Raw genomic sequence first — 13,364 nt, forward strand, 5'->3', positions numbered from 1 at the left:
GGGAATTAATCAAGATCCATAGTCAAGCGACTAGAACTTACACTGGGACAATATCATTTTAAAAAGGAAAAAGAAATACTCAGCACTAAACAGAAAAACAGGAGCAAGTCAGTCTCTGGTCAGTAGAAAACAGCTGAATATCTTTTCTTTAAGATTTTCTTTTCTTTCTTTCTTTCTTTCTTTCTTTCTTTCTTTCTTTCTTTCTTTCTTTCGAGCATGAGGTGGGGGTAGTGGGGGAAGAAGAAAGAGACTCTTGTGCAGACTCCACGCTGAGCGTGGAAAATGACACTGGGTTTATCTCAACCACCCTGAGATCATGAACTGAGGGGCAATTGAGAGATGCTCAACTGAATGAGCCACCAAACACCTTTGGCTGAACATCTTTTAAGATCATTTATCAGCCCTGGATAAATGGTGAAGTTCTAAGAAGCCAGTTAGAAGACCTTCCCAATGACTAGAATCAGGAGTCATATCCTGGGCACAAAATCTAGATAACTAAAGGTCATTAACAGGATTAAATATTAAAAGGGGAGGAGAATAATGCATTCTAGCATAGTCAGTTTGGTCCTCATTTGTATGGATAAAAGGCTTCAGATTGGTAGTGTTTATATTTGTACAATCATAGGGAGGTTTCCTTCCACATAACCTTGTGAAGAAAGAGTCAGTTGAGCAGAAATGCATGCTGTTTTGAAATCTATATGGGAATGTAAAGTGTGAACCCTTAGGACCAAATGACAATGAGCTTCAAAAGTATATGCAAAGATGCTACTCCAAACACATGATCAGTAGCATAGATGTATGTTCTAATTTATTGGGACACTGATCGTTAGAGGACTAGAAATTTCATCTTGGCTTTATTTGCTTGTTAAACCAATAAGAATATATTGCAAAAAATTCTGGTTGTGTCACAAAATAGAGATGAATCTTCTAATTTGGTTACTTCCCCCCATTCCCCTCCTCTAGCACCTGGACACATTTATCTTCAAGTCCATGTTCAGATGAATCAGGGAATGCTTTGAAGCTAGTGGACCCCAGCTTAGTAAGGACTTAGTTTTAGGACTTTTTGATAAATAGTGAAAACTCACTGTTCTGTGGCTAGTCCTCAGCCCATAAGTATCTTTTTTTTTTTTTTTTCTGAAAAAGATAGCCAACTAGCCCATATTCTTGAATCTCCCTATTTCCTTTTTCCTTTGTTCCTCCAAGCATACCTATCTCCCAAATCCTAGCAGTTTCATTAATGCTATTGACCCTTTGAGACTCTGTACTCACTTCCTTCTTTCCACTCTCAAGGCTCTGGACCTAGTTGAAATAGAATAAAACGCTGCCTTCCATGCCTCACTACTCATTCATTCATTATTTGTAAACTAATTTCTGCTCTGAAAATTCTACTGAAAGTCAAAGACTACAAGCCAGGTAATTATTGAATCTGGTGACCTTTATGTACTTTGCAACCTCCTTGCTCCTGCTGCAGATTAGACTCATTGATCACACTTTTTTTTTTTTTTTCTTTGATTCTGTGGCTGTTTTCTGAGTTACTGTCTCTTCTGCCTCCTTTCTCATGGGCTTTTCAAATGCAGTCATTCCGCAGAGTTTGTCCTCAATTCTCGTCTCTACTCATCACATACTCTCCACGTGGGTGGCTTTATCAAATTAGCCCATGTTTTTCAGGAAAGTTCCAAACTTAGGGTATAGAACTACATAATCTAGATACAGTCTAGAGCTGTCTTTCATGACACATATTTAAATGAAGTCTTGTGTCAAATATAGCATATTTAAATAGAATGCATTTTCCCCTAAAACCTTATTTTATTAACTCTTCCTCTCCTTGATCTTTCCCTATCTAAACTCTTAACATATACCCTATTTTTTTTTATTATTATTTGTTTTAGAATCTGCAACTCTTTACCCTTCCTCTTCACTCCCAAGCCCAAGCCCTCATCATTTCTCCCCTTGGCTATTCAAATAGCCTCCTAATTGGGTTCCTCCTTATCTCCAGTTTATCCCATCCCTGCTGCAGTCCTGGCTCAAACCCTCCTTCTACTGCTGCCCTCTGCTGCCCTAGGACACATAGCTAACCTCACCACCCTGCTGCTCAGGAACCCACCCCCCTTCTAGAGAATAAGGTCTAAGTTTTTGCTGTCAATCACAAACATTTGTGAAATAACCCCATCTTTGTTCAAAACACTGTAGCTGAATTTCTTACAGCAAAGTAGGTGTTTATTTTAGCAAATGCCTAAAATAAGTAAGTAACAAAAAAGATATTTTCTTTTTAATTCAGTTTCCCTGCCTTTATTGATTTCCTTGCTGCCCCATTATTAAAACCAAAGCAGACTATGGGTCATTCCCAAATGCATCTGACATTCTCATTTTCACACCTTTTCTTGTAATTTACATTCACCCAATCGCACCTAATTTCTAGCCCTTGAAATTCTATTCACCCTAACTGTCCATCACAAAAGTCTATTTTTCTAAGACATTGTCCCTGACTTTTGGATCTCTGTAGCAGGGATTAATTATAATATATGTAAACTATTTTTAGTTATACCTTGAGGTTATTCTTCCTTGGTGTATTTCATATTTTATGTTCTGCCTTTTTCAAAGTTATGTAAGTCATATTGGTTTTAACCATGTACTTGTATCCAGAAACTAAATTCTAAGATTCTCAAATGTATCTTACTCTCTTTTCCTAGGATTTTCATAAGCCTTCACTTTTAAGAGTTAATAACATAAACTGTAGCTTCATACTGTTATACCGTCTGCAGGGGATGGTGAGAGTAAAGGGAAAACTGGGAAACAAAAATGGGAAAAACTGGAAGGTGGGAAAAGAGAGAGAACCTGCCCTTCTAGAGAAGATGAGGAACACTTGAACAGGGCTGGGACAAAAACTGAATGGATTCTTTTGGAGGGTCCTGTTCAAAGAGTGGGCCAAAGTGAAGGTCTGGGAATGCATAACACTAGGGTGTTGAGTTGGTTCGTACTCCACTCTGTCCCTTTCAGATGGAACAAGGGAGCCCCAAAGCAGGACAGCGTCTCTGAGAAAGGTTGACAGCATTCATTCAGCTGGGAGGGGATGAAAACCAGGACAACCCAGAGCAGACGATGGAGCGGAAGGATGTAGCTGAACTTCCTCCTTGAGATTCAGGAGCTCCCGTCTCAGGGCTGAGCAGCTAAAAATAGTTCCACCTCCCTGTAGATGGCTAAGTAAGCACCACTGCTATTTTGATGAGCTGTGGGCAGCTAGGATGCAGCTGGATTTTCATTCTCTAACGTTCTCCAGGAAATGTTTTTAGAAAGCAACTAGAGTGGTGTCTGGGTGGCTCAGTGGGTCGAGCTTCTGCCTTCGGCTCAGGTCATGGTCTCAGGGTCCTGAGATCGAGCCCCCTTCGGGCTCTCTGCGCAGCGGGGAGCCTGCTCCCCCACCCCCCACTCTCTGCCTGCCGCTCTACCTACCTGTGATCTCTCTCTCTGTCAGATATATAAGTAAAATCTTAAAAAAAAAGAAGAAGAAGAAGAAGAAGAGTGCATTGGTTTTGCTTACTGTATGCGTAAATGGATACACCAGGATTTAGTGAAATTTAATAGCAAAGTCAGAGTAGTGAAGGCAGGAAAACTGCTTCTGTTGATACAAGAGCAAGGCTACGGGCCACAGTGGATCCATCAGGCTGTGCAGTGAAGATGGTGTGAACTGGTCTGACTGGTTGATGGATGAAGGTGGAGTGTTTTACAGAAAGCTGAAGAATCTGGGAGATCTGAGATGCTTACCATGAATGTCTGAGAGTAGGTGAGGGTCCTTTCCTGTGCTGAGAAGGAAGAAAAGAGGCTGATTTGGTATGGTGGTAGAAGAGGTAGACAGAAGATTTGGCCTTGAAATCGTGAGAGGCAAAACTTTTCCTCTACCCTCTTAGAGTGTCTGGCTGGGCCTGAGAATTAAATTGCCCTAAGACAAACAGAAAAGCATAGAGATTTCACATGTATGTGGAAAGCTTTACCAAAAAATGAACCCAATGAAGTATCAAAACCTAGATATTTTTATACTAGACTGAAGAAAGAGAGGAAATTGTGGGAAAGTAACTAAAATATGGAGTAAGTTAAAGAAAGGGAAGAATGATTTCCCTTAGGTCTGTTGCATAGAATTCTCTGTAGAGAAACGTGAGCATTGACTCCCCATCTCCTGCAATAAGAATGTTTGCTTCTCCTCATAAGTGAAGGGCCACTTCCCCATGGGAGTTTTATTCCTTTATTCCTGTTCTGGAGAAGAAAAGAGGAGGTTAGGGCATCCCTCTTGCACATGCTCTTTTTAAGTGCCTTTAGCTCAAGGTAATCCTTTTCCAATGTGGCATATTTGGGAGCGGCAGATTCTGCCCCCCTTTAAATTCTTAGAATGTCTGTTGGCATCCAAGTGAAGATGTGCTATTTGTGTCTGTAATCCAGAGAAGAGGTCTAAACTACAGAGATTTCATATTTGTCAGCACAAAATTATGGGATAGTCCAGAGACTAGCTGAAATCCCTGAGGGAACGTATCTATAGTATAGGAAAGTAAAGCTTACTGTCCTAAATCCTGGGGCACCTCAACATTGGCTAGAAGGGGAGGAGAAAGAGCTGGAACTAAGTCTTGTCGAGGAATTCACTGCCTGCACAAGGGCTGAAATTTAGCATGAGGGGCAAGGCAGAATTTTGAGTTTAATGATTTTTACTCTTGCAAATGTGTAAGTGCCTTTGCATCATATCATAATGATCTGATTGGGTAGATGTTAACATTCCCTTTTAGTTAGTTATTTATTTTTAAAGATTATATTTATTTATTTGACAGACAGAGACATAGCGAGAGAGGGAACACAATCCGGGGGGTGGGGGGGTTGGGACAGGGAGAAGCAGGCTTCCTGCTGAGCAGGGAGCCCCATGTGGGACTGGATCCCAGGACTCTGGGATCATGACCTGGGCCGAAGGCAGACGCTTAACGACTGAGCCACCCCGGTGCCCCTAACATTCTCTTTTAAAGAAATAGAAGTTTAACCAGTTAGGTGAGGAGAGAGCTGAACTGATTTTCTTTACTTTTATGCAAGTCCTGATATTTATTTGTTGCTACCGCTAGCTACTACATTTTCCAGGCTACTTTCAGAATAACATCAGCTATAATTTTTCGGTATATATGGACTTTGATTTTTATTTGAGAGCTTAAGGGCCACCCCTGGAGTCAGGCCGCCTGCTCTACCAGGCCCCCAGCTCCACAAGGGAAGCTAGCTGGCAGTCGATTTACCTCATGATTCCTGGTCTGGTGCTTATTTTGAGCATGTTAATTTTCTCTTAACTTGGGGATAAAAATTATCCCGAACTCCAGGAGAGTGGTGAACTAGAGCAGTGAGACAGTGGTTTTTTATATTTTTAAGTACCAAAGGAGCAAGTACACTCACAGAATGTTTTTTAGGGACTGGTTTCCTTTCTTCTGACTGTTATTCTGAAGCAATTAAAGCTAAGTCATCTTGTTGGCATTCCTGTACAAAGAAAAACTAGTTAAGTTGCATGGGAAATAGAAAATGAGTTATGGGTCTATATCTACATCTGTGTACTTATTTCTTTGTAGAATTTCCTTATTTATCTGCCCACTAAGGTACATAAGATGAAATGTGTTTTTGTTCTGTTTCTTTTAAAGAAATTTCTTTAAACAAATGTCATTCTTCATTTCGGTTCCTCTCCAGCCCGACTGATGGAAAGTCAGTCTCTGTTATTTTGAGACTTCCTCTTGCCGCAGGTCTTACCTTGCAAGGAAACTTCTAGAACTTGTCTGTATCCATCATTAGCCACTGATGTGCCCATTTTCCTATTCATTGCGGTAACGTCACACCTCTTATTTCATTGCACCCAAGCCAAACTCAAGATCAGGGAATCTTTGACAAGACCAGTGGCAGGTCTGAGGGCCAGCTTGCCTGGATGCATCCTGCTTCTCTCCCCCTCTGGTTGTCCTTTGTCCCCAGGCACCCATGCAGAAGGCTTCACTCCCCCCACACCAAACTTTGTCCTTTTGTCTTCTTCCCAGTTAGTGCTCTCTGTCTTTATGTGTCTCTCTATCCCTTCCCTTTCCTTCTCCCTCTCCCTCTCTTTTCCCTCCCCACCCTCAAAGATCCTTTTCCCCCCATTGGCCACCTCACATTTTCTCTGTCATGAGATTAAGGAAGGGCGGGTCTACTTAGTTCGGGCAGCTCTCACTTCCAGCACGGCTAAAATCCCTGGGACACATGCTTTAGTTGACAGCCTAAAATGTAAGAGAACACAAAATAACACCTCAAAAATGATTTTACTGCTGTCTTACATATATGTAAATACAGCGATCACATTGCATATTAGTCTTGTCTTATCCAAATAAAATTAACATTAAACACCTCCTTATAGGCTTTTTTCTTTAGTCCTTTAATCATTTATGATATTTCTTTCTGGATCTCATCCAAATATTCTTCTTTCTAAAATTCTAAGATCAAAACTGGAATTGGTTCTCTGATAATCATCTGATGGAAGCAATTATACTTTCTACTCATTATGTCCCCCTCCTTTCTTTTTTTCTTTATGAACCTCTGAGTGGCTCAGTCAGTTAAAGCATCCAACTCTTGATTTCAGCACATCTTGATCTCAGGGTCAAGAGTTCGAGGCCCCCGCCCCCAATTAATATAAAGCATATTTAGACTTGATACCAAACCACTTTCCTATCTTTTCTTGAGTGGTTTTTCTGGACATAATGTACTTTCTGTCTCTTCAAAGCAATGTTAAGATACTCTCTGAAACTGTCACTGTGGAGACTCGCTTCTTCTCTGGTAAGAGGCTATTCCTATTTTCCAGACACTTTATAAAACTAAAAGAGTGGAGTGGAAGAAGAGTACAAAAAGTGATACCAGGGAGAAATTAAATCAAAATAGTCCAATAAGTCACATTTTTTTAAAAATTCTGAAAATAGGTAAGAATGAGTAAGAACACCTTTAGAGACCGAACACAGCGTCAGTGCTTGGCGTTCTTTGGTTTTTGCTCCCTGCCTCAACTAGTTCTTATTGAACTGTCACCTATTATGTTAGTAGAAAAAAACATGCATCTCTAGAGTGCTGCCGTTATGTTTGAATAGAATCAAAGAATCACAGGAAGGTAGAGATGAAAGTAATTTTAGAAGTCACTTACTGTAATGTAATAACTAGCAAGAAATCACACCTGCCAGCTTCGGAGGGAGCAAGAAACCTTGTCCTTGAAGGAACCCAGTCATAAAGTGAGAGGAATATGATTTTTCCACTAGACAGACAGGGATAAAAATCTCCCATCTGCCTCTTGAACAAGTTTTGTGACCCTTGTGGGCCCTTGGAGATAATAACACCGACCAGATTGGCTGTTTGTAAGAAATAAACCAGGTAATGTCTAGAAAGCCGCCTTCGCAGGGTAGGACAGGATGCAAGGGAGATCTTTTTCTTTACTTCCAACAAACTCTCTTTGCTTCCCAAGGTAGCCCAGACTTTACACTATAAAAACTGAGTCTCTGAAATCAACCTCTTGATTTTTTTCTCTTCTCTAAGCCAATGGAGCGCTTCTGATTCTCAACGTCTTCCATCTTCGTCTTCTCTGATAAGCCCGGCTCCTCAGCGCACCATCACATCCTGGTTATTAGGCTCTGGTATCCTCTCATTCATAGCAACTCCCCCTCCTCAAAACATGTCCTGTTCGGAAAGACATGCAGTGTCCTATGCGGAGGACTCCTGCTTCCTTTGGGGTTCTGTTTTGCTTAACACTGCTCTTTCTTTTATACCAAACTTGTCCAAAAAGACCAGAAACACTCTATGACCCGGACATTCAAAGGAGTGACAAGGTCTTACATCTTCTGAGTAATTTCTTCAATTAGGGGCTTTTCTTATAATATATTTTGAATTAGATTCTGAAAACCAGTTAGAATGAAGAAACCATCTTAAACGTGGCCAGTGATCCAGTGGCCATAAAGGCTAATCTTCCTTCTAGACCACCGAAAATTATCCCACCTCTGACATTGTTTTATCAAAATTTTCCCTGTATTTAAATAGTTGTACAGTTTCTTAAAAGTCCTGGAATTATACTTCTGCTATTCTAGTTATAAATTAAATGTTTGGAAAGCTTTGGTAATTTGACATTTAGAAGTATTTTGAGTTTTAAATTTCAGGACCTTGATCTAAATTGACACAAGAAACCTTTTCCCCCTTATTTTATCAGACTACCATATAAGCAAGCTTCGTAACAGGCTAACTACATTCTCAGGGTCCTTTCCCTGCAATTATTATTGTAAAGCATTGGCAAGGCCTTCAGATCTAGTTTCTCATCTGTTAAGTGTGCAGTTCAACTTGAAGATTTTCTGAAGTCACTTTTACCCCTGAGAATCTATGATTCTATGATTTCTGTACCTGTCTCAAAGAGTCCTACATTATATTCATTTTTACACAGATCAACAGGCTTAAAATCTGACACAACCCAGCAATCCAGGGCCTGAAACATGGTTCTCTATTAAGATTGATTTATCAGATAATTGTGGAGTCAAGTAAAGCTCTATAAAATATTGGCTTTAAAATCTTAGCTCATAATTTCAAGATGGTATGCCCACAGCCCCCAACTTGGATGTAATTAAATGTGAAGTGATCTCATTTTAGCACAGGAGGAAATCAGCTTTCTGCTCAGAGGAAATGTTTTTTCAATTTAGTATTAATTGGGAATTTTCCTTTGGGGGAGCTGGAAGAGCTCTAACAGTTAAAGGAATAAAGTACCAAATAGCACAACTCTTCATGAATGATTACCCAGCAGGGGAAGACAGGAAGACTCTTGCTTTTGTTTTTAGCGATCTGGGTGGTTTGAGAGGGTACCTGCCTTGGGCGACATGTGATCCACCATACACCCTAGCCACCCACAGAAAAGAGGGAGAAAAACACGAATATCATCAAGTCATGCACATTGGGTTTAATTTAAGGAAATGTTTCCTCAGGTAACAGTGATGTATTTAAACGTGAGACATTTCTTTTTACTTTTTTTTAAGTGATGGCTTTGTCGGGTCTGTAAAGAAGAAAAAAATCATTTTCTATCCTGCAGATTCAGTAACTGCCCTTAAATGACTGATCATGTCACATTTTCAGTGGCGGCAACATAGTAATTTTTTCCATGGCGATCTACCAATGATGGTTAAAACGAGCGACCCTAGTTGGTCAGGACACCTTGTAAGGCAGCCATTAATTAGTTGTTTTTCATAATCTGCTGGTGAGGAAATTCCTATAACATTACTCAGTCAGTACATACACATCCTTTGCAGTTTACCCTTGCAGAGTGCTTAAAAACTCATTTGTAGTTATGAGGAAATGACCATCTGTGCTATACTTAGTAGAAAGAAGGAGACAGCCCCACTAGCACCCGTGACCACATTGCGACATCGTCCGGGGCCTCAAGCCTTACGTTCCGTGGCAGCCGCCCCCACCACGTAGCTTTCAATTCTAGCTGAATAATGGAATTATTATGTGTGAGGCCTTTTTTCATATATTATTCTAATCTCCAGAGAAGGGAGTCAGTAAACAATAAAGTAATTCAATTATAAAACTATCTTTTCAAAAACAAAACAAAAAACCACAACCTTTTAATTTAGTAATTTTTACTTCTAAGGCAAATTTAGCAAACAGACTGGAAAACGTGAAATGTGCTCTGGCGGGGTTTTTTTTGTTTTGTTTTATTTTTGTTTATTTTTTTTTAAAGATTTTATTTATTTATTTGACAGAGGGAGAGAGATCATGAGTAGGCAGAGAGGCAGACAGAGAGAGGGGAAGGGAAGCAGACTACCTGCTGAGCAGAGGGCCCGAGGCGGGACTCGATCCCAGGACTCTGGGATCATGACCTGAGCTGAAGGCAGAGGCTTAACCCACTGAGCCACCCAGGCGCCCCTTGGGTGCAAATTATTCCCCTGTATTTGGATTAAGGACTTCACAAAATCCTTTCAACTTACTTTCTGGCCAGTAGTGTATTCCTTAGCCAGAGCCTATCTACAGGCAGTTCCAGAGGGAGAGAGTGTTTCTATACTATTATATTGATCGATCGTGGTTACTATTTAACCTAAATTTGTAATCAGAATAGAACATTTATAATATGATTGATAGGTAGATGACAGAGAGGTAGGGTTGATCCAGGAGACTATACATGTCTCCTAACAGGGAACACTGGAGAGGCAACAATTTCAACAAAGTTAAGATTTGCTACAGATAACTTTCACCTTAAAACTGGACGGGAGGGAATGGTAGTGATATCAGAGAAATAATATTAGTCAAGGAAGCTTTTCCTAATCACAAAAATACTACAAAAAACCTACTGCCTAGGAGCACCTGGGGGGCTCAGTCCTTAAGCGTCTGCCTTCAGCTCAGGTCATGATATCAGCGTCCTGGAATCGAGCCCCGCATGGGGCTCCCTGCTCAGCCGGAAGCCTGCTTCTTCCTCTGTCACTCTCCCTGCTTGTGTTCCCTCTCTCCCTGGGTCTTTCTCTGTCAAATAAATAAATAAAATCTTTAAAAAATAAATAAAAATTAAATTAAATATAATAAAACCTACAGCCTATTTCCTACCTAATGTGCCGTAGAATGCTTAACAGGCAACCAGGAGACAGTGGGAATTATGCAAGTCCAGAATAACTCTCCTCTTGCTCAATAAACCATGTGTCTTATTCAGAGATGCTGCTATTTAACATTGTCACTGGCTCCAGAGTCCTTAGATCTTCCCAAAGAACAAGAAAACACCAGAGCACAGCACAACATGACTGAACGAATGCTTTAAACTAAGTCAGACAGATGCTCATAGTAATTCTCGCCACTGCTGCTCGTGTGGCCAGTGACGCGGTGAAATGCCTCATCACGAGTGCCTGTGTTGGAGGTTTTCAGGGGCCGCACCTGGTTGAAGGGGGCCTGGAAGCTTGGGGGCTGGTGCACATGGCATTCTTCCTGAGACTGAGTAACAACCAGTTTTCTGCCTCAGAACCTGGAGTTGCTCATCAAGATCAAACCACGCCTTAACACCTGAGATTGAAATTGACACCTGTGACTGAAATTCTGAAAATTCTGACAACTGATGAAATAGAACCTAGAATTTTTATTTTCGACTCACATGAGCATGGCAGATTTCAGACCTGCCACGATGGCTGCCGCTTTTTTAAGCCCGATTACCAACGACCGTTTTTCACGTGCACAGAAAATCTGTTCTTTTCCAAAGAGTCGCTCTGCAGATAAGGATCTCTTTTCAGATCGGGGTCCCTTGGAGATAGATTCAGCCTCATCTAAGCAAGATGAGCAGCAGAACACATAGTTCATGGGCCGAACTAACAGGAGGGTGCTGAGTCGGGTTTTGTTCAATGAATCATATGGCTGGCAAGGATGGCATGTCGGGTGTTTCATTCATTTTAAAAACCAAACCATTTCCATAGATCATTTTTATAACCATAAATGCATTATGTAGTATAGTGTCAATAGATGGCGTGTTTCAAGGTGCCAGGAATGTCCGTTTGCTTCACTCCATACTGTGTTTCTCATTTTGTTTTCCGAAGATGTATTTATCAGATTATTTTTTATGGGTTGAGCCATATTTTAGTTTTATTCATGTAGTCCTATTGATTGGTGCTGTTATGCTTATGCGATTGACTCTTCCCGGTACAGACACATTCAGCCTGCGTGAATATTATCTTAGTGTCTCTCTGTTCCTTCTTGCCCAAAAAGCAAAAGGAATCTCTCTTTTTTTTTTAATGCAGTTGTCAATGTAGTATGGGGAAAAAAAAAAAAGATGCACAGGATGCTTTTGGGGCTGTTTAGCATAAAAACTCCATCTGAAACAGCTGTGTTATGTAACATAATGTGTTGTATTTCAGGATATTTAAGGTTGAGTTTCTTTCCTGTGTGAATGCTATACTATTTTCTTTTCTCCCCTGACTCCCCCTCCCCACCCCTGTTTAACAGCAGACAAACCCAGGGAGCACTGAGTGAATCCGATGATCCCGAAACAGGCTGTCTAACTGATAACAAGCCAACTTCTCGACACTTCTATCCCGTCGCCTTGCTGCTTGTCAGCTCACACCTGCTCGTTGTGTGGCTTATTCTAAGTCTTGCGTTACTATTAGCCAAATACCAATAAGTTTTATGTTGTATCCCTTTCTTTTCTACAAATGACAATGGACTTTAAATTACGGGGGGTGATGCTGTAATATTTCTACATTTTCAAATTCACAGAATTTAAAAAAAAAAACAGACCAAATGTTTGAATTGTGTTTTGTTTGTTTTTCCTAAAAATCTACAAAAAGAAGTACTATGCATTAAGGGAATTATTTTGCTCTTTTGTTCATGGAAAAGTGTTTCCCACTGTGAACTAGCTCAAAAGAATTTTTAAATTACCGTCTTTGGAATAAGACAAAGAACAGAATCCTGAAAGCTTGAAGTTCTGCACCTCCCGTTTCTCTTCCCATTCAGTTTATCAAAAACAATTAAGAATGAATTGGCACAAGGCGCTGAAACCGTGAGACAAGTCTTAGAGATGTGGGAGGTTCCAGACTTGATTTCCACTGTGCTAATATCATTGTTGCTGTCCGCTGATAGAACCTTCTGTTTGATTCCTTAACCTATGAGTTATGTTAGTTCTTGGCTTCAATTGACCCTTCACTGTCACGCAATTTTATGGAGAGAGTGGCTGTTTATGTTTTGTAATTAAATTAACCTGTTTGTAATTATTGTTTGGGTTGATTTGGCTCTCGGAGTACTTTTCTATTCTTTTTAACCAGGTCTTGTTCGTGTCCCACACGCCATTTTCAGCACCTGTGACTTTTGTATTGTCTGTGCACAAGCCCCCTTCCTTTATAAAGCGGAGACTTGGACCAGGCTGTTGGGAAAGCCATTCTTCTCTTCGTTGCACAGCTAAAATAATGAAGTAAAATAGAGATGAAGTTTTCCTTTAAAAATCTATAGGGCCAGACTTAATCAATTAAATGCCTTATTCTTAGAACCTGCATCCTTAGGGCTACATGTAGATTTTAATGTGTTTTAAAGAGACTGAGAAGTTAATTTGTGGAAAAGTTATTTAAAAAAAAGGCAGATATATTTATGAGACGAAAGTGAAGCCGTATTGTGGAGCAAATTATATTTAAAGAGTTTATTAAACCTTAAATATCGGTTAAGAGCAAAGAGACTTGAATCATCTCTTTCTGAGGGCAATAACGGTATTGGGCCTGGCCTAGGATTTAACTTTGTAAGATGTATCATCATTTGTGGAAAAAAAAAAAAAATGTAGAGTTGACTCTTTGTTATTTTTACTTGGACTGTTGCTGCAACTCTGCATTGAACAAATAAAGCATATTTCTTTATTCTGTGTTTCA

At 40.2% G+C, this 13,364-nt stretch overlaps 1 protein-coding gene across 14 annotated transcripts in view; it reads left to right on the forward strand.

The window, feature by feature from the left end:
* INPP4B (inositol polyphosphate-4-phosphatase type II B) overlaps window positions 1–13,364 on the forward strand; it is an 837,179-nt gene that overhangs the window by 817,959 nt on the left and 5,856 nt on the right. For 6 of the 14 annotated variants that reach the window (XM_082727229.1, XM_082727241.1, XM_082727235.1 and 3 more), the window contains one exon: window positions 11,959–13,352. The exons of 6 other annotated variants lie outside the window; for them this stretch is intronic. In XM_082727229.1, coding sequence (XP_082583355.1) covers window positions 11,959–12,133 — 175 coding nt within the window. In that variant the 3' untranslated portion in view covers window positions 12,134–13,352. Of the gene's footprint in view, window positions 1–11,958; window positions 13,353–13,364 lie in introns of those variants that run through there. 2 more of the 14 variants (XM_082727237.1, XM_082727242.1) reach the window with 2 other exon arrangements.

Source organism: Mustela nivalis (genome assembly GCF_964662115.1).
Source record: "Mustela nivalis genome assembly, chromosome: 4".
Taxonomy (NCBI): domain Eukaryota; kingdom Metazoa; phylum Chordata; class Mammalia; order Carnivora; family Mustelidae; genus Mustela; species Mustela nivalis.